The sequence below is a fragment of the Hyperolius riggenbachi genome, chromosome 4 (genome assembly GCF_040937935.1).
Source record: "Hyperolius riggenbachi isolate aHypRig1 chromosome 4, aHypRig1.pri, whole genome shotgun sequence".
NCBI classification, from domain to species: domain Eukaryota; kingdom Metazoa; phylum Chordata; class Amphibia; order Anura; family Hyperoliidae; genus Hyperolius; species Hyperolius riggenbachi.
The window spans coordinates 498,345,910-498,367,881 of NC_090649.1; the positions used below are offsets into that span (position 1 = coordinate 498,345,910).

Here is a 21,972-nt window from a genome sequence, read left to right on the forward strand (position 1 = left end):
GCAAAACAAGGAAGGCTGCTCATTGCGGCCTTCCTTGTTTATTCTGGGCGCCGGAGGCGATCGGAAGAACGCCTCCGGAGCGCCCTCTAGTGGGATTTCATGCAGCCAACTTTCAGTTGGCTGCATGAAATAGTTTTTTTTTTATTAAAAAAAAAACCCTCCCGCAGCCTCCCTGGCGATCTTAATAGAACGCCAGGCAGGTTAAAGTAAAGGTGGCCATATTTGGTACAACTTTTCATTTTTTTTCGATTAGATAATTTAGTTTGATTATTCCGTTAGATCGAATATAAAGATTTTACCAGCATGCCTGATCTGATTTTTCTCGAAAAAACGGGATAATCGTTCAAATTTCTTGATCGAAAAAAAATATTTTCAACTTTCATTTGATTCGATCATTTAGATTGAATAAACGGGATAATCAAACATTTTTATTGTACCATGTATGGCCACCATAACTCAAGTTAGGCCCTAATCAATACTGCAATGTACTAGTGTTACTTAGTTTGCTTGTGTTCTGAAATAGAAGCCAATGGCTGTCATGATACAGTGTGGCTGAGCAGCCTGGTATCATCATGTTATCAGCACTTCAGCAGAATTAACAGCTGTTGAATAAAAATAAGTTATTTCAACGAGCATTTTTTTTCCAGACATGGAACACTCTACAGCTAGTTTACTATCAGTATAAGCATAGTGTAACAGCTTACACCGGTGAGGTCGATATACCTAAATCTTAAAAAGGAGGTAAAATGAGTCATTTAAGTATACTGAATTATAGTAAGAAAATAAACAATGCAAGATTTAACAACAAAAAATGATGTAATGATATACTCCAAAACTAAATAATTATTTTTTGATAAATCTCGCTGATAAATCTTGCATTGGTTTTTCAGTGGGGAGATAAGTATTACTTCCCCTATTTTTATATATTTTAACTTTGTTTTAATCTGATTGGTGCTTCTGTTTACAGGCTTACCATACATCGGGTCCACCTTGTGTGGAGGGGTCTTTCTCTATTTTCCTAATTTTATGGAGAGCGACATTTTAACTTCCCCGAGGGGACAGGCTTAAGTTCCCCTCCTTCCTGACTAAAGGGACCCACACTTGTGAGCATAACTTATTACTCAACTTTATTCTATTATCTACATAAAATACTACACTAAAGTGGGCTCCCGGTTTCTCCTTTATCTTTTCAAGTGTACTCAATTGTTGATTAGGGCCCTTTTTTTATTTAACACTTTAAAGTACACCTTCCTCCTGTAACATTTGTTTTAAAGTGGATCCAAGGTTAACTTTTACTCATTGCATAATTGTGTTCCTTTCCTATTGTTTATCGGGCATTCCTCAAGCCAAATACTTTTTTGTTTTTGTTTTAATACTCTAATTCCCTATAAACTAAACGAGCCACGCCCACAGGTTTTCAGAGAGCCTTGGCAATAGCAAGGGCTCATGGGAGCTCAGTCTGGGCAGGAAGAGGGGGAGGTGTTACTAGCCATTGATTTCAGAGGCAGAGGGGAGGAGGGAGGAGGAGAGGGGATTAGGTTTTTTTAACAGGCTGAGTGCTTAAGATGCAGAAAAGCCTGCCTCTGTGTAATGTTTCCAAACAACATGGCTGCTGTCATTGTATCACAGGAAGAAATAATCATATTCTATTAAAGCCGTTTGCAGCTAGATTTGCTGTGTAAAATATCTAAACTTTAGATTAGTTATATATACATATAGTTACTTGTTATAGTTAGTTTTTCATCTCGGATCCGCTTTAAGTAAGACAATGGATTAAATGACCAGACATCCTTTTTTTAAGTCGGTCAATTCCCTGTGCAAAGTAAACAGCTAAATGGACTTTGTGATCTTTTCCTGCTTACAGTAACACTTCCTGGTCAATGGTGTATGGCAATAAGTGCAGGCAGTAAATGTATATTTTTAGAAGTAGCGTATGGCAATGTCAGAGATAAGGCTGCAGCAGGTTTAGGGCCTGTTTCCACTACACGCAGATTGGATGCAGAATGGATGCATAAAAACTGAGTCCCATGAATGCCTATGGGCCTGTTTCCACTAAACGTGATTTTTCTGATGCAGATTTTCCCATAGGCATTCATTGTAGTCAGTTTTTCTGCATCCAATCTGCATGTAGTGGAAACAGGCCCTTACTGTCAGTGTTGACACAGTGTAATCAGTATTATTGTATAGTTATATAGGGCTGGTTATAGTTGTAATCATATGGCTAACTGTCCATCATAGGAGCTCATGATCCAATCCCTAGCATATTCAGTCTAGTCGTGTACCTATCACAGTCTCAGTCCATTTTTTGTACTATTTATTTATGTTTTTTTTAGGGCGGTTGGGGGGCAGTTAATCATACCAGTATGTTATTGTAATCTGGGACGTAACTAGGCCCCACTGGGCCCCCCTGAAAAATTTCAGAGCGGGCCCCCCCCCTCTCTCTGGGGCCCGCTCGGGGCCATTTTGTGGGGGCTGGAGCGGTGGCAGCATGAGGGGAAAGCCTTGGCCACAGTCGGCGGGGAGAGGGGAAGTTCCCCCCTCTCCCTCACCTCGGGGCTCTCCCCTCTGCGCTCCCCTCCAGCTAAAGTTATAGTGGAGGCAGCGGGCAGTGGCAGGCAGATACCTTCCGTGCGTTCCACCGCATACTCCTCGCTCTAGCAGCTGACGTCACTTCCGGCAGTGACGGCACTTCCGGAAGTGACATCACTTCCGGAAGTGACGTCAGATGCCAGCGCGAAGATTATGCGGTGGAACACAAGGAAGGTATGTATCTGCCCACCGCTGCCCACACTATATCTTTAGCTGGAGGGGAGCGCAGAGGGGAGAGCCCCGAGGTGAGGGAGAGGGGGGAACTTCCCCTCTCCCCGCCGACTGTGGCCAAGGCTTTCCCCTCATGCTGCCACCCCTCCAGCCCCCACAAAACGGCCCTGAGCGGGCCCCGGGGGGGTGGTTCCCCCACAGGCGCAGGGGCTGCAGGGCCTATTGGTACGCCAGTGATTCTAATGTCAGCAGAAAATGTAATTCCTAGAAGCCCACCCAAACACAGACAGTACATACAAACCCTATACAAACAAATATATCTTGCCTGAGATGTGAAACCTAGACTCTAGTACTGTAGAAAGTATCCTGGGGCTATATTTTTAGTATAAAATAATAATGATCGGACATTTAAATACCACTGTGGCTGAAATGAAACATATATGTTACGGCCAGAACCCGAAGTGTGGCCACTTCTAGTTCTGGCTGGCCACTTCGGGTTCTGGACAGTCAATGTGCGAAGTGGCCGCAGCGCAGCGGCCAATGTTAGAAATGGAATGTGTCCTGTTAAGATTAATGTATTTTCTGTCCGTCTCTGGCCAAATGTAGCAAAAGTTAGTTAATGTAATGAAATGAAGCTGGCGGCAATGTGACAGGTGAAGCCGCCGGCTTCAGCTCTCTCATCTCCCTCTGCCTCCTCTCCTTCCCAATACTGGCAGCCGGGGGGGCATGCGTGTCCCCCCAGAGTCATTCGTCGCAGCAGGCAATCCTACTGTTCGTTCCTGCAGAGCGGGTGCTGGCAGAAGCAATGTCTGCAGCCTCCCCGCTCTGCTTTCCTGCAGCCACGACACTCGTGTCCCCCGGTTGCCCATAGGAGAGAGAGAGAGGCAGGGGGGAGGAGAGAGAGAGCTTCATCCGTTACATTGACGCCGGCTTCATTTCATTAAATTGACTAACTTTTGCTACATTTGGCCAGAGACGGCCAGAAAATACATTAATCTTCACAAGACACATTCCATTTCTAACATTGGCCGCAGTGCAGTGGCCACTTCGCACATTGACTGGCCAGAACCCGAAGTGGCCGGCCAGAACGCGAAGTGGCCACACTTCGGGTTCTGGCCGTAACATATACATTATACAACAGTTATCATCTGGAACAATTTACTACACAGACCAACCACATTGAAACTACAAAAAACGTTTCTATAACTGTTAGAGATATGCGACTCTGCTGTCCTGAATTTTGTTCTTGACACCTTTCCTGAAGTGTTGCCACAGTTGTTAACGGACTTTTCTAAAACATTGGCCTCAATTCACTAAGATCATGCTGGAGATAATAAGGCAAGAGAAAAGTTGCCATCACACAGTGAGAGAGTTATCTTATCTCTTCATTCCTTTGAGGTGTGTACACATGCAGCACTATAAGGAACGATGGGTCCTTCAGACCCTCCCGCTGGGTGGGCATTTCAGTGACAGTATAGCGTGTGTACAGTCTGTCGGCAGACTGACAACACTGTTTCTGAACGATCCACTGAGCGGATCGTTCAGAAACAGTGTTATCAGTCTGCCGACAGACTGTATACAAGCCCTACTGTTGCTGGAACGTCCGCCCAGTGGGAGGGTCTGAAGGACCCGTCGTTCCTTATAGTAGTGTGTGTGTATGCACCTTAAAGAGAAACTCCGACCAAGAATTGAACTTTATCCCAATCAGTAGCTGATACCCCCTTTTACATGACAAATCTATTGCATTTCACAAACAGACCATCAGGGGGCGCTGTATGACTGATTTTGTGATGAAACCCCTCCCACAAGAAACTCTGGTACCGCGGTACTCTGGGCAAACTGACACAATGTAACAATGTTCACAGACAGGAAATGGCTGTTTACAGCTGTCTGTAACAGCCAAAACAGCTAGGAGCAGCTACATAACCTGCCCACAGTAACAATGTCACCATGTGATAAATGTCAGAATGTAAATGTGGGAGAGGAAAGATTTTACAATGAGCAAACACTGATTAAATCATTTATACCTAATTATTGTAAAAATTAAGCACTTTTTTTATTACATTATTTTCACTGGAATTCCTCTTTAAGTTACCTCCTCTGTAGTTAAGTTACCTCCTCTGTAGTTAAGTTACCGCCTCTGTAGTTATTTTCACATGCAGTTAATTAACAGCCTGTCTTTGACTTTAGAATTCTGGAGTTATTTTAAGGATTGGAGAGTTAAATTAAAGACAGAAGAGTTACCTTTAGGTTTGCCTGAGGTAAAATGTTTCCTGAATACTACATGCCTCATCACCATGGTGATAACTCTAGAAACGTTATTAAAGACAGGAGATAAGCTTAGTGAATTGAGGCCAATGAGAGGAATAATTAGTGCATTTAAGACAGTAAGCGTCCCTTTGCTAAGCTCTGAAGACATTACAACACGCGTTGTTATGGTGATACCTACAATGATTAACTGTACAAGAGGGGCACGTGCCACTGATCTATTCTGGGGTGCCCCGGATGTCCCCCAGGCAGAGTCAGGCAGCAGGTGGCAGTACTCTGCTCCGGCCGCTTGGTCTCCAGATTCTGCAGACATCTTCTCTTCTGGGCTTCTCCCCCTAGTGTCTGAGAAGGAATCAGACTCTAGAGCACCTAGTGTCTGATTCTTGGATGCTGGGGGGAGAATGGCCAGCTACAGAGGATGTCTCCAGACTTGGAGAGCAGATGGAGGAGATAAGTCGTTCCTCCTGTTGTGCTACTCTGCTGGGAAGGGAGGGTCTGGGGGGAGGAACAGTGAGGACGCACACAATGATGCATGCTCCCCATGGAGGCTCCACAGTTTTCAGTTTGTTTTTTATTAATGGAGAGGGGGCTTCATCCAACATTTTGCTGGGCAGGCCTACTTAGACTGGTGTTAGGTTCATGTAAATGTGGCCCCACCCATGACCACACCCACATGCAGGTCTGTGAACTCACAGGATCCTAGCAACGCCCCTGGCAATCACAAATGGCAATTGCTGTTACACTTCATAAGCATTAAATTCAAAACTGCTTTAGAATCACCAGAAATTGCTCTGCTGTTCCCATAATGGGTGATTTTAAACTTAGATAGGGTGGGGACCCCGAGAGAAGGCTGCACGCGGCGTCCCTGCTAACATGTTCTGCAGCGTGGAACAGATGTCTCTCTCAATAAGAGAAGGGTAAGGTCCCCGGATAATGTGTAATGCATGGATTTGCTTCCATTGTTTGTATTGTGAGATGCATTCGTTCTTAAAGCACCTGTTCCACTGCAATGAGCACACTTGTGCCTTTGTGAGGCTTTTTAACCCTATGCAGTGAGCATCTCTCAGGTGCATCTTGGTTAGATGCGCGACCATGTCATTTTCTCCCCTATTGCATAGAAATCACTCTGGAGAAAGCTAATAAAATCACATCTTTCTCGCGCTTAGTGATTGCGATTGCATTTTGTGATGTCTATGCCCTGAAACACACCAGAGGAGTTTTTCTGAGCGTTTTGAGTTTTTAAATCTGCTGCTAATGTTATCCTATGTGTCTGTGCACACTGGAGCAATGAGGTTTTGTAAAAAAAAACCATAGCATTACATTGGGAAGAGCTTTTGAAACCTCTAAAAGCTCTTCCCAATGTAATGCTATGGGTTTTTTTTTTACAAAACCTCATTGCTCCAGTGTGCACAGACACATAGGATAACATTAGCAGCAGATTTAATAACTCAAAACGCTCAGAAAAACTCCTCTGGTGTGTTTCAGGCCTATATGGATATTCTGTTGGATTGTCGCTACCTACTGGTGGGGACAGCAACATAGAAAACAAGTAATTTATACTGCATGTTGCGCCAGGAGAGATCTCCGCATCCTTACTGCGCCTGTCTGTGCCTGTGATTTACATGTGCGCAGTGCAGATCCACGTGTCTTTGGAAGGACTCTGAGACATGAATACTGCTGAAGGCAGCCCTAGGAGGTTTATTTATCCTACCTAATAAAAGCTAAGTGTCGCTGCGTCCCGCAGTTTTGTCCCTGTGTCCCAGGATTTTTGTTACTGCGCATGTGGACAGCTGGGACCAGGGAGCTGGACAAGCGAGCGAGGTGGGCGGGTGCGGACGAGCAAGGTGGGCGGGTGAGCGAGGTGGGTGGGTGCGTCGGGCACGCGTTCAGCGCACGGCGGTTGCATGCGCGCGCATGCGCACTGGCCGTAGACCTGGAGCCCGTTTTTAAACGGGCAGGGTCTACTAGTTTATTTATAAAGCGCCAACTTATTACGCAGCATTCAAAAATGTATTCAACCTGGAGGTCAAATAATTTTTATCGGTGGGACATGAATGCAGCAAGGACACGGAGAGGGAACCAGGATGGCTCTAGGGGCCCTCAGCCTCCCCCTCCATAGGTGAGTATCTGACACTTTTTTTTTGCTTCGGGTGCAAGATAAAATTTGTATTTTATTAACTTAGTATTTTAAACAAGTGTACTGCAGGTTAATTGTGTTTCTTTTTATTTCTCCTTTATTTATCCACCATGACCCAGGTAGGGGGGTGGAGTAGTGATTAGCACTATTGCCTTGCAGCGCTGGTACCCCTGTTTGAATCCCAACCAGGGCACTATCTGCATGGAGTTTCTATGTTCTTTCTGTGTCTGCGTGGGTTTCCTCCAGGCACTCCAGTTTCCTCCCATACCCCAAAAACATGCAGATAAGTTAATTGGCTTTCCCCTAAATTGGCCCTAGACTGCAATAAATACACCACACGATACACACATAGACATATGACAATGGTAGTATTAGAGTGTGAGCTCCTCTGTGGACAGTCAGGGACATGATTATGTACTCTGTACAGTGCTGCGGAAGATGTCAGCACTATATAAATACTAAATTATAATAATAATTTCTAGTGGGCCCCACCCCAAGTGTATTCCTGAATCTCTCAACCCAGAAGGAATTGCAAACAAAACGGCTGCAAAAAAAAAAAAAAAAACAAGAAACACAGGACAGAGGTTTTAGGATTCTGCGTGCCAACTGCAGCACTCAGATGCATGTGTGCTGATTGTTTGCAGATCAGCATATGTTGTGTGCTCCAGCATAAGAGATGTCAGTAATATGCAGGCAGTTTCTCTTCCCCACATATCTCGCTGCAGACCATCTGCAGTAGCTGTGTTTTGCCACAGGGTGGTGCACGATGCATACACAACTGAGTGATTTTGTAATTTAGTTGATGGTTTTGGTTCAGTCCTTTCTCTGCCAGCTTTACTGAAACCAGCAGTGGAACAATCTGCAAACATCAAATATTGGGATCCAATAATCATGGGGGAAAAAATGTGCTGCATAACATGGAGGCTGCATTGTATTTGCACAGTCAAAATTGCCACAGCGTGCAGAATAATATAAAAACCAGCTCTTGTTTTCTATTATCCTTTTTTTCTGCCGGTATTTTTTCTTTATTTACGTAATGTTCCGGTGCCTTCTCTGCTGTTCATTCCAGAATGAACTGTGACAGACACAGCTTTGCTTTCTGACCTACCGCCTTTAAAATTAGGCTTGTCCAAGAGTTAAACGTGAAAAACAAGTCACTTGGGAATGGAACGATATTGCTTGATGAAATAGAAGTCGTGGGATGAAATTGGCTTCTTATTCTACTACAGTGATATATTTACTGGAAACTAAAGGCTATTTCATCCATGTGTATATTTCATTTTACTGCGGAAAGCCTTTTTCTGTTTCTCTCTGGCTTCATTTACAGTTTCCTGGCTTACAGACTACACCATACCTTCTGTCCCCGACTCCTCCATTGACAACTGTCTTCTGACATCTGAGCTGGAGGGGGCAGGATGCAGCCACTGGGGGGGAGAGAGGGGGGAGAAGCCTGTGGGGGTGGCCAAGGCTCTGGGGCCCTCCAGGGCTGTGTTTAGTGTCAGGAAAGGGTGCAGAGCATGAAGGGGCACCTGTACCTGACTAACCTATACTGAGGGCACCTATAGGTGGCTAACATATACAGGGGGCACCTATACCAGGCTAACCTACACTGGAGGCACCTGTACCTGACTAACCTATACTGGGGGCACCTATAGGTGGCTAACCTATACAGGGTGGCACCCATACCAGGCTTACATATACAGGGGCCACCTATACCAGGCTAACCTACACTCTGGGCACCTATACCTGACTAACCTACACTCGGGGCACCTATACCTGGCTAACCTATAATGGAGGCACCTGTACCTGGCTAACCTACACTCTGGGCACCTATACCTGGCTAACCTATACTGGGGGCACCTACACCTGGCTCACCTGTACTGGGGGCATCTATATCTGGCTAACCTATACTCAGGGCACCTATACCTGGCCAACCTACACTAGGGGCACCTATACCTGGCTAACCTATACCGGAGGTACCTATTCCAGGGCACCCAGTGTTTTTACGTCCCTGGGGGGAGAGATTACATGAACTTACCTGGAGTTTCTTAAAGCACCCAGACGTTACCTCACTATAGTTTTGATGCCCTCCAGGTTGGCGCTGTCCCCTCTGAAAGACACATCTGCACGCCTCTCTTGATCGCCCTCACGTGGCCAGGAACATTCTGCACTTGTTCAGTTCACAAAGACTTAAACTGCACAAACGCAGGATGCTCCTGGTGACGGATGCTCCTGGTGAAGGATGCTCCTGGTAACGGATGCTCCTGGTAACGGATGCTCCTGGTAACTGATGCTCCTGGTGACGGATGCTCCTGGTGACGGATGCTCCTGGTGACGGATGCTCCTGGTGATGGATGCTCCTGGTGAAGGATGCTCCTGGTGAAGGATGCTCCTGGTGAAGGATGCTCCTGGTAACGGATGCTCCTGGTAACGGATGCTCCTGGTGACGGATGCTCCTGGTGAAGGATGCTCCTGGTGAAGGATGCTCCTGGTAACGGATGCTCCTGGTAACGGATGCTCCTGGTGACGGATGCTCCTGGTGACAGATGCTCCTGGTGACGGATGCTCCTGGTGACGGATGCTCCTGGTAACTGATGCTCCTGGTGACGGATGCTCCTGGTGACGGATGCTCCTGGTAACGGATGCTCCTGGTAACTGATGCTCCTGGTGACGGATGCTCCTGGTGACGGATGTTCCTGGTGACGGATGCTCCTGGTGATGGATGCTCCTGGTGACGGATGCTCCTGGTGACGGATGCTCCTGGTAATGGATGCTCCTGGTAACGGATGCTCCTGGTAACTGATGCTCCTGGTGACGGATGCTCCTGGTGATGGATGCTCCTGGTAACTGATGCTCCTGGTTACGGATGCTCCTGATAATGGATGCTCCTGGTAGCATGCGAACACGCTCATGCATACACAGTAGCCCGCGACCACAGCTGTCCCCTACAGCAAGGGACCTGACAGATTGCTAGAGACTAGAAGAAGCCCCAGGTAAGTACATTTACACCCCCCCCCCTTTAAGGTGTCCTTTAATGTACAGAGTGTAATTCTAACATGCAAATCTCATTTACCAATCTTCACGGCTTTGAAGTATGCCTAATCTGAGGACAAGCTACCTAAGGTAAGTACCGGGGTGATGCTGGATCCACATACCCCAATCATTCCTTGATAAATATGACTTTCCACTGAAGTCACATTATCAGATAGGAAAAGGCGGGCTTGCTGTGGAGTTCCCTCCTATCAACATTGCAGCGAGCCCGCCCCTTCCTGTCTGAAAATGTGACATTTTGATCCAATGACTGTTTATTTGTTTTCAAGAAAAAAAATAGCAAATAATAAGTATAACATTTATTGAACATAAACAGATAATAATGGAACCGTACTGACTGGACATATAGAACTCTAAAGAAAGGTTCCCATACACTGTAGAGCAAATGACCTCACAAGTTTCGTACAACTTCATATCACATTCATCAGAGGAAAAGATTTCTAGATCAATATGAAGTACTATATCTCACCTATTCTCTTGGCCTTTTAACAGCTGAGTGAGCGTAAGGCTAATGGCGATATAAGTAGCAAGTTGTACTTACATTCTACAGAACATTAGGTATGTCTGTTTCACTTAATTTTCAGAGGTCAAATAGAGCCTGATAGGATGTGAGGATTGGAACAAAGTTCTGTTTTGTGACTCATCAAGTCTAATCAACGTAACCCGTTCCACGGTTTTTACAACTTAAAGGGGAACTTCAGCCTAAACAAACATACTGCTATTAAGTTACATTAGTTATGTTAATTAAAATAGATAGGTAATATAATCTCTTACCCACCCTGTTTTAAAAGAACAGGCAAATGTTTGATTTGCCTGTGACAATGAACTGATGGGGGGCAGAATCTCCAGCCCTCAACCTGTGACAATGTGACAAACAGAATATGGCTGCCCTCATTGTATCACAGGAATAAATAATCATAAACTTTTGAAGCTTTTTGTAGCTAGATGTGCTGTGTAAATTTATTTAAACTTTAGATAAGATAATAGTTAGTTTTTCATCTTGGATCCGCTTTACGGCCAGTAGTTGAGGAGGGGAGGGTGTCCCGGTTAACACAGGGAGAACAAACAAACTCTGTGAAGATATGAAGATAGTGTCCTGTGCCAGATTTTGAACTGGAGGCCCTAGCTCTGCACGCCGGAGGGTAACAATTGCCCCTGCAACCCCAGCCAGTGCGGGGGGGGGGGGGTTCCCAGAGGGAGGTAGAGGCATTTAGCTGCAGCCGGGACAGTTTTTTTTTTTTTGATGGGGGGCAGAGGATTTGTAGGGACACAGTCAGATCAGTTCTGCTTGCTGGGGGGCCACAGACCTCTAGGTAAACCCCTGTCTACAAGGAAAGAGTGTTAGTCAGTATGCCACCATTTTAGTCATTAGCACAGAATCAGTAACTAGGGGGATCATGCAACCTCTGAGACTGCAAGGGGGCCAGAGGTGAGAGGATCCTCAACTACTGACCTTCCCTTTCTCTGATACTCCAGATCAGGTGTGTTTTGTGGCTGCACTTGTTACAGGTGTGATAATCCTGATGACCACACTTGTTGTATGACCCTTGTGAGATGGACCCCCAGGCTGTGAGGGTCACCACCAAGGGGAGGCAAGGGGAGGGGTGTGAGATGGCCCAACCCCCAGGCTGTGACGGTCACCAAGGGGAGGCAAGGGAAAGGGTATTAAATATTGGGGGGGGGCATCAAAGTTTTGCTGGGGGTCACATGATTTGTAGTTTTGCCCCGGGGTCACCGTCCAAACATTCATCTAACTAGACAAATATCACTGCGGCTGTGCGCGTCCTCGCTTCAGCTTGCATCTCCAGGAGCTGACTGCGCAGGCACAGTACAAAGTCTTCTCATACTGCGCCTGTGCACTAAGCACCCGGAGACGCGAGCGGGAGAGCGAGGACGCACGCGGTCACACAGCTGCAGTGACATTTGTCTAGTCAGAGGAATAGTTGGACGGAGACACAGGGCGAGGAACGGAGGATTCTTCAGTGATGGTGCGGGACAGGATATCTGCAGGAGCGTTAGAAGCCCCAGGTAAGTGACACTTTTTGTTTATTCCAAACCACCACAGAACCCCTTTAACCACTTCAGGATTCTGCGTACGCTTAACTACGCCCCTGAATCCTGAAGTGGTTTCCATGGAAACGGCCGCTCGTATGAGCGGCCGTTCCATGTCAGTTCACGGAGGGTGTCTCCGTGAACACCCTGCGAGCCTCCGATCGCAGCTCGCAGGGTAAATGTAAACACACGGGGAAGATCTTCCCCGGTGTTTACATATATACGGCGCTGCAGCAGCGCCGTAGAGGAGATCGGCGATCCCCGGCCTCTGATTGGCCGGGGACCGTCGGCACCTGATAGGCTGAAGCCTATCCTATCCGGCGCAGGATGGAACTCCGTCCTGCGCCGCTCACAGGGAGAGGGAGAGGGAGGGAAGGAGGCAGAGGGAGGACTAGTGCTGCGGAGGGGGGCTTTGAGGAGCCCCCCCTGCTAGGCACAGCAGCACGGCGGCGATCAGACCCCCCCAGCAGGACATCCCCCTAGTGGGGAAAAAAGGGGGGAGGTCTGATCGCCCTGCCTGATTTCTGATCTGTGCTGCGGGCTGAAGAGCCCCCGCAGCACAGATCAGCCAAACCACCCGGTATCCGGAAGTGGTTAAAGTTGAACTGAATTAAGAGGTATACGGAAGCTGCCATATTTATATCCTTTTAATCAATACCAGTTGCCTGGCAGCCCTGCTGGTCTATTTCTCTGCAGTAGTATCTGAATAATACCAGAAACAAGCATGCAGCTAGTCTTGTCAGATCTGAAACACCTGATCTGCTGCATGCTTGTTCAGGGGCTATGGCTAAAAGTATTAGAGGCAGAGGATCAGCAGGGCTGCCAGGCAACTGGTATTGCTTAAAAGGAAATAAACATGGCAGCCTCCGTATACCTCTTACTTCAGTTCCCCTTTAAGACTGAGTTTGAATTAGGCGAGAAGGAATAAATAGCTTTTATTTGAAAACCATTATGAATGCTGCCATCTCTCAGGCTGCAGAGTCTCAGCGGCGGAGCTGTTTTGCTGCTCTTAGTGTACTTTGTGTATTGTTGTTCTGCACGGTTTGTACTCTGCTGCGGCTGTTTGGTGCTTTTTTTTAAAATATATGTACAAATAACGTGATGCCCAGTGATTGATTCTGCCATGCCTACTCATACTGTGTCAGTCACAAAGGGTAATAGCATGTGATTACTGCCCCTTTTCCAAACTGTAACATTCATAATGCATTGCTTTAGGTAAGTGTGGGAGGGAGATGGCAATAGTGCACTTTAATGTGTTTTCAGTAAGGGGATTTTTAGACTACTTTTAGTTCATTGCATTCAAAATTCCTGGTACTTCGGGTTCATAATAACTGAAAGCTTGGCTAAACCCTAAAAAAAAAAAAATTCTCAAAGCAATCATGTTAACTTGTATTAAATGCAACAGTTACATTTGAACAGAACTTTTCAAGCTAAAAAAATAAATAAAAAATATCTGCAATTCAAACACAGACCTCTCATCTCCTGCACGGCTCTCCTAGTGGTGGCTTCTGCTGATGATGCGATCATCAGAAGCCATCACTAGGGGAGCCGTGCAGGAGATGAGGTGTGTGTCACTGTATTTGGAATTCTTCTAACCATTTAAAGGGACACTGAGCAGTGCAGAAACTATGGAAAGATGCATATCATTTTAAAGCTCTCTTTCTGCTCTTTCCAATGATATATAAACCGCCGCCCTACGCCTTTCAGTTTTTGCTATTTCCGCGATTGAAATTGCCACGGCCGCGATTTTGATTGCGACAATAGAGAAGACTAAAAGGCGTAGGGCGACGATTTAGGGGTCGTCAGAAAGAGGAGGAAGAGAGCTTTAAAGTGATATGCATCTTTCCATAGTTTTTACACTGCTCGGAGTCCCTTTAAGTACAAAAGAAGAAAATAGCATGATTTGAATACTTGCTATTCTGTCCAGCTATCCAGTGAGTCTCACACACAACTCACATTCACTGATTCATGGAAAAACAAAACATGAAATACCCAGAGCTCCTTGTTTGTAGCTACTGCTGACAATCGGAATTTTAGACATTCCAGGAAGGACCTCGGTGGAAACGCTTGAGCAGCAGAGTCAATGTGGGGCGCACATTATATGGCGCTTTTGCCTGACAATGTTGATTTTTATTAAGGAAGTTATAATGCTACGGGGGATAACAGTGCTTTGTCTGTATCGTTACATTCTCCTCTGACGCGCAGGACTAGCGCTGTGACCATGTGTGACATGAATACGTGCGTCTGATTCATAGCTGTGTGGGGTTCACAAGATTTCTAGGGCTTCATACAACGTTCCTGAATTATACCGTTAAAACTTCACAATCTATAATGAATGCATTGGATTTTTATTGCATTGTACTTAGTTTAACCACTTCAGCCTTCAGTCGTTTTTCACCTTATGCATCCAAGCAGTTTTCACCTCTCATTTATTCGCCAATAACTTTATCACTACTTATTACAATGAATTGACCTATATATTGTTTTTAGGCACTTAGGCTTTCTTTGGGTGGTACATTTTGCTAAGAATTATTTTTTTTCTAATTGCATTTTAACGGGAATATTAAGAAAAAAATGAAAAAAAATCATTATTTATCAGATTTCGGCCATCATAGCTTTAAAATAATACATGCTACCATAATTAAAACCTATGTATTTTATTTGCCCATTTGTCCCGGTTATGACACTATTTAAATGATGTCACTAAACTCACTATCACAATGTATGGCGCTAATATTTTATTTGGAAATAAAGGTGCATTTTTTTCAGTTTTGCATCCATCACTATTTACAGTCTTCTAATTTAAAAAAAATTGTAATATACCCTCGTCACATGCATATTAAAAAAGTTCAGACCCTTACATAACTATTTTTTTATTGTAATTTTTTTCAATAAAAATTTGATTTGGGTAAATTTTGGTGTGGGAGGTAAACAGTTATTTTAAATGTAATAATGTGTGTTTATTTAATAAAAAAAAATGTATGTAGATGTAGTTTTACTATTTGGCCACAAGATGGCCACAGTTATTTTTTTTTTTAGTCCTGGAAGCGAACGCTCTCACTTCCAGGAAGTATAGGGAGGATGGGAAACCTTTTTTTTCTTCAGACTTAGAACAATGAATGGGAACTATGGTGTAGTATGTTAGGTCTTCTAAACAATCTGGAAATAATAAGACTTTGTACTCACAAACATGGCTTACTGCTAAGGCAACCACTGTAATCGCATTTGGGGAGATTAGGCCTAACCCCACTCAGGCTAAAAAGTTGCTCTCTGTAGACAGGAAAAAAATATAGGGTATCCTCCTTCACCAAGGGTACATTCCCGATGCAGTATAAACAGTATAACCGAGGCACCAAATGTAAAATAAAAATGTTTAAAAGCTGAGGAGGAAAGGGGGTAGTGGTGGACTTACCTCCCACAGTAGACTTAAATAAGTCAGTTTAGTCAGAAAAAATTTACTTTATTCACAGCTCCAACTTATCGCAACACATTTCTCAGTTCTACACCCGCTTCATCAGGCTATACAGGGAGCAACTGCTCAGGCGTGAAAGCCAGTACAAGCGACTCCGTAGGTGCTTATAGACTCGGGAAACGCATTGAAATAAGTTGGAGCTGTGAATAAAGTGAATTTTTACTGACTAAACTGATTTGTGTCATTTGAGTCTACTGTGGGAGATAAGTCCACCACTACCTCCCTTTTTTTTAAACGTTTTTAAAAAAAAAATATTCTACATTTGGCACCTCTGTTATACTGTTTATAATGCATTATCACACTGATATTTACTTTTTTGCCTGATGCCAAATTTTACCAAAATGTATTGGATTTTTGCAGGCTACATATTCTTGCGAGACTTTTTTTGCATTTATTCTCATTTTTGCTACAATATCATCATACTAAGTTGACAAAAATGTGTTTTTACATGCCCATATAGATGCCCATATAGATGCCCATATATGCCTATCTGTGTGAAAATGTTACATTTGCTTGAAGATTATGGTGAAATGAAACTGCCAATATTCATTCATTACTTTCTATAACTTGGACATTTCATTTGGCGAAAATTATTCAACACATGCAGGTCAGTAATCATGATATTGTGATAATAATAACTAACCTCTTTCGCAAGATCGGCCAAGGTAACCAGTACCGGAACAGTCACAGACGTATCGGTTCCAGCCATCTCTACAGACACCGTTATTTTTGCAGGGATTGTTGATGCAAGGCTTGGCGGATTCTCTCGAACATGAAGGTTTTACTCCAGCTGTGCTTTGTTGTTCAGCCATCTGGCGTATGTCCTTACTCTGGCCGTCTATAAACAAGTCCCTTATGCATCCAACATATCCATAGTTCAAAAGAGCCGTCCACACTTCTGTCGGGAAAACCAAGCCGGCTTTATTTTCAGGCAGCCCTCCAAGATACAAGTCATCGTCCAGGTCCAGAATCTCACTCTCCCCAGGAGCCGTGTACGGGGTTCGCATGGTATTGACGGATATGGTACCTGGGCATACAGATAAAAAATGCAGAGGATGAAACAAAATAAAGAAAAAAGCAACAAAAATACAAAGAACAAGCAAGCCTGCATTTAAAGTATCAGATGACCAGGGCTGGATTTAGGCCAAGGTCACCTAGGCCATGGCCTAGGGCACCACAGAAACAAGGGCACCAAAGCAGCAGGCTGAACTTGTGCAGCATTTGCAAGCTTGCAAATGCTGCAATGCAGCTAGCCACCTGTGCAGCAGCCACCTCTGTGCACGTTTGCATTGTGGCCGGTGGCTATGGACTTGGGCAGCATTGGAGACGGAGGGGAAGAGGAAGTTTCTGCACTGGAGATGAGCGGAGAAATGAGTGACACTGATGGCTGCTGCGGTATGAAGGTGAACTGGCTACCTATACTGAAGGGGTGGAAGTGGGAAAAGGAGGAATTAAGGGAGTTAACCGGCTACCTATACTGGAGGGAAAGAGGGGAGGTGTCATCTGGCTACCTATACTTGAGAGGGGGGGGGGTCATCAGGCTTATTATACTAGAGGGAGGAGTCATCTTGCTACCTATACTGAAGGGGAGCAGCTGGTGACAGTGGCCTTGGGTGGTAAAGAGTACAAATCCGGCCCTGCAGATGACACCAAGTCTATGATATCAGAAGGCATGTAGTGATGTCAGCCTTTAAGAGAAGGCCTCAAGGCCTTACAAGGTTACAAACGTAAATAGTTACCTAAGGAGAGGGAAGCTTCTGGAGCCTCCAGAGACTTCCCATGCTGTCCTCTGGTCCCCTGCCACTTCCCGGGACCCTCCTTGGCCGCTCCTCTTCTGGCACAAGCGCAGCCATGCTGCACTCGCATCAGTACGTCCCCGTCTGCATAGTAGCATGGAGCAGTTCATGCACCAGTGACTCCAGTTTACTGCACAGTTGTGGCCATACTCGTACAGTGGCAGTGCTGGTGCCCGAGAGGAGCTCGGCCCCAATGTCTTTACTGAAAAGCCCTTCTCAGCAATCATCCGTGGGGCCACGTTCATCAACGGGTGACCGGAGGACAGCGTGGGAAGCCTTTCTAGCATAAAGAGGAGTCCCTTTTCTTGGGTAAGTATTTACTTTTTTTTTTTACTTTTTATAGCTTCGGGTACACTTTAAGCTACATTCACACCCGAAAGATAGAATCAAGTGAAATGACTGATGAACGATCACTCAACAATCTATCTTTGAAGATATCCACACGATGTGATGTGAATGACATTAGAAGACTACAAACAATAAACTAAACCATTGTGTTGTTAAATGATACTGGATCTAGGTGAAGTGCTGTAGACTTTGCGGACACATTATTTAATAATCGTTCACAGTTTTGTACACATGGCTAACTCTGCTGAAGTAACTGTGAGGGTGATTTGAAATACCCGGGCACCGAGCACCATCGTCAGATCATTGGTTTCAGCCATCGTTTGTTTTCTGAGTTCCTGAACATATATCTGAGTGAGGAGTTTTGCTCCACCCTGTGTAAGAGTTTATGCAGACCAGGGACTTTTATAAGGTCTTAGGCCAGAAACCCACTAGGAGCAATTCTAATCACTAGTGATTTGAAAAAGCTCTTGCTAATGCAATGCTATGGGGGAATGTTATAAAATCACATTGTTCCAGTGGGATCACACCCCATAGCATTACATTAGCAAGAGTTTTCAAATCACAAACTGCTCAACAAATCGCTCCTAGTGAGTTTCTGGCCTTAATCTTATGTGACAAGTGGGAGAGTAAAGAGGGGACCTTACAGAACAAAATTAGTGATGTAGTATTTTTGCATTATTGATCAGAGACTGCTTTTTAATGCTGTCTGCAAAAAAATTAAGTATATAAATAGAAATTTAAAAATACCATTAACTTTAACAAGTGACTCTAACTGGTAAATTAAGGGCCCTTTCACACCTAAGCAGGAATTGCACGATTCCCGCTAATCGCTAAAGTGATAGCGTTTTTTTAAAAACGCTAATGTTATATTAATCTATGGCAGTGTTCACACTTAAGCAATTAATGATAATCGCGAGGGGTTCTGCGATTATCACTAATCGCAAACGTGTTACATGCAGCATTTTTCTGGCGATTTCGTAGCGATAGCCAATAGCATATATAGAAACGCTAATCGCGATCGCTCCAAAACCACAAATTTGTACAGTGATCTTTCCGCGTTAAATTGCGGAAAAATAACGCACAGAAAACGCTACCGCAAATAGTTGTTAGTGATTTTAGGTGTGAATGGGCCCTAAGTACGGTCCTATATCATGCAGGAATTCAGCCTGCACAAAATCAAAAAGAAAAAAAGGAAGAGAGTGTCACAACTTATACATTGATGCTTTAATAGCATTTTGAGTTCCTGCTGGCAGTTGGTCACATGACCAACATGAATGACATGGCCACATGCTGACAGAGAACCTCGATGGGAGGATCTGAAAAGCAATGACTTTCTCTTTTACGTGGCTGGCTGCACTTGACCTACTCAGCTTCAAAGACTTGTACACACCGACTAAACTCAGTGCCAATATACTGTAGTATTTAAACCAGAGAGATAATGAGAGCGATGAAGTCGCCAGACCACTTACAAAACTGGGTTGCTAAAGGCAACCACTGTAGCAGGCAGATGGAGAACACTGTTCCGATGCAGAACCGTCAAGGATTCTTCTTCAGATGGTCGCTCTACAAAAAAAACCCCAAATACGGCAAAGTCCTGAGTATCCAGAATCAGCGGGCATCACCTGATGCCAGATACAGGTGCTTGCCGGTTGCTTTAGCAACCAGCCAAAAAAGCACAAACCTCCCCCCGGAATACTTACAGAACCTCTAGTGATGTCTAGGAGCCTTCCTGCAGCAGCTAGCAGGCTCCTAGCAGCTTTCTGGCTTACTTTGTGCACAGAAGCTGGCGTGCCGACTTGCGTGCACAGATGCCGGTGCCACTAGGAGCCCACTAGGTGCCACAGGAAGGCTGCTAGATGTTGCTGCTGGATGCTCGGTAAGTGTTTTTCAAGCCTTCAAACCGGCCCCAAATAAAATCTCTGTGATCCCTCAAACATGCCGGTTAGTTAAGACTTCTGGTTGCCAGCATTCTGGTTAACAAGGACTTTGCTGTACCTCTCTACAGATTACTCTCAAGTCACTAAATAGAGTTGTGCTGTCTTGAGTCTGTGCTGTTCAATATTAAGAAACTTTTACATGACCTGAAGAAGCGAGTAAGACCAATGAAACGCGTTGTAATTTTTAGTGTCCCAGTAATATTATTTTGAAAGCCTAATCCTTGTCCAACGTAAGTCATTGATTTTTTTCCATTTTTTTATGGTTTTCTAACCCTTTTTATATTTGGGGTGCCACTGCCTCCTCTCATCGTCCCACATTGCGGAATAAGTGTATTCTCATCTCAACTCATAAATCAAGGTGTTCAAAGCAGAGATAACAGTTGCCATTAATCCTTATAATGTCTAGATCTGAAAGTGAGGGGTATTGCTTTATTCTCAGTAGAATTGGGAATTCACGTTAAGTGGTGCATAATAATCAGAACATCTTAAGAGCCTCCATGTTATTAATATGCACATGTGGGCAAGCATGGAGCTGTTGGCTGAACACAGCCAAGTCCATTGTGTTTTTCAAGATATTCATTTAAATGACGTTCCACAACCTTCGTCATGATGACCTCTTCAACGTGAGCAACAATTATGCAAATCGGGCCTTTAATCAAGATAAATTATTGAAGTTGATTTGAAAGTTGTGAATACTAGAAGTTCTCGGTCTTCAAATGACTGTCTCCTCTTTCATTTCACAACTTCATCACAGCGAGTGCTACACACCTAAGGTCAAGCCTTCTCGGATTAGAGGCTATTAAAACTGGCCTCGGAATTCATTACGCTTGTAAATCCGTGACCTCTGACCTCCTCATCCATAATAGAAAGCATGACAGGTGATAGACTGCCAAGAAGCTCATTTGCATATCTCCACCCACCTCGCCCGGCTGTATTAATATAAATGGATTTTGGATGAAATTCAGGTCTTGAACTTTCTTGAACAATTTAAGGCCTTCTATGGCGATTATTCAGCTCACATAGTTAATCTGGGTTCTTAATCTTATCATTCGTCAGCGTCTGACCGAGGGTTAGGTAAAGAAATACTCTTACCTGACCTCTATTTAAGAAGTATTTTCCATATTTATGACGGTATATATCATGTCTGGAAATTTTCATATAAATGGAACTATGTTCTCTGTGATAACGCTATAAAACAGTCATTCCTATAGGGGGGAAGCTAAGACTCGGAATATATCTGCTTGCTTTCCACAGATCACAGATCAATGACATGCAAAAATAAAAATGACTGCTGCTTAAGAGATAACGGGATTTAATACAAAATGTATTCATGCTACCGATAAAGTAATATATGAATTGCAGGAATGGCTACTATGGCTACAATCCGGACGAGGTTCACTTAGAAAATAGATTCATCAAGTGCATCAGTCACATACCTGTTGTAAAACACTAACTCTCACCCCACCAAAACCAGCATAACCTCCCAGGGCAAAACACCATTCCTCCTCCAAAAACCCAGCATAGCTCCACCATTGCTATATACTGTTCCCGGCAACCTTGATGCTGTTACTGGCAAGGACATGACTATAGAGGATCAGCCCCTGCTACCGAAAGGGGGTCCAAATCTGTGAAACCCAACAGCTTTCCTTACCAATCTCCAACACAAAGATCAATCCTCCAGATCGGATATTGTTGTGGCTATATTTGTCATAGATAAGAGGATCAAGATGACCACTGACCAGTGATGATTGTAATCAACTAGTTACGATTACGCAAAATGTTGCATAATTTTTACATTTATGCTTATACGTAGTAACGATTTGTAAATTCAATTGATTTCATATAGTGATTCGTAATTTTGCCTAAAATTGTGCGTAATTTTCGTGTAATTTCATGTCAAATTTGGCAGTGAATAGCAAAGCCCCTGTACATGGTAGTGACACCAAAATTGCTACATATGTTAAGGAGAATAGTGGGTACAAGTCAAAAGAATTTTCCAAAAAGACCTTGTAGTTTTTTGAGGACATTGTTTTTAAAAATGTAAATAAAAATGTTTTTTTACCATAAAAAAATAACCATTTAACCATTTTTCTTTGCACATTTAAAATAAATTTTCTCAAAAACTACAAGGTCTTTTTGAAAAGAAAAATT

At 44.2% G+C, this 21,972-nt stretch overlaps 1 protein-coding gene across 24 annotated transcripts in view; it reads right to left on the minus strand.

Moving 5' to 3' along the window:
* The window catches only part of LOC137504538 (neurexin-1), a 2,090,050-nt gene that overhangs the window by 1,122,177 nt on the left and 945,901 nt on the right, over positions 1-21,972 (minus strand). For all 24 annotated transcript variants that reach the window (XM_068233108.1, XM_068233107.1, XM_068233118.1 and 21 more), the window contains one exon: positions 16,384-16,767. In XM_068233108.1, the coding sequence (XP_068089209.1) occupies positions 16,384-16,767 (384 nt within the window). The remainder of the gene's footprint in view (positions 1-16,383; positions 16,768-21,972) is intronic.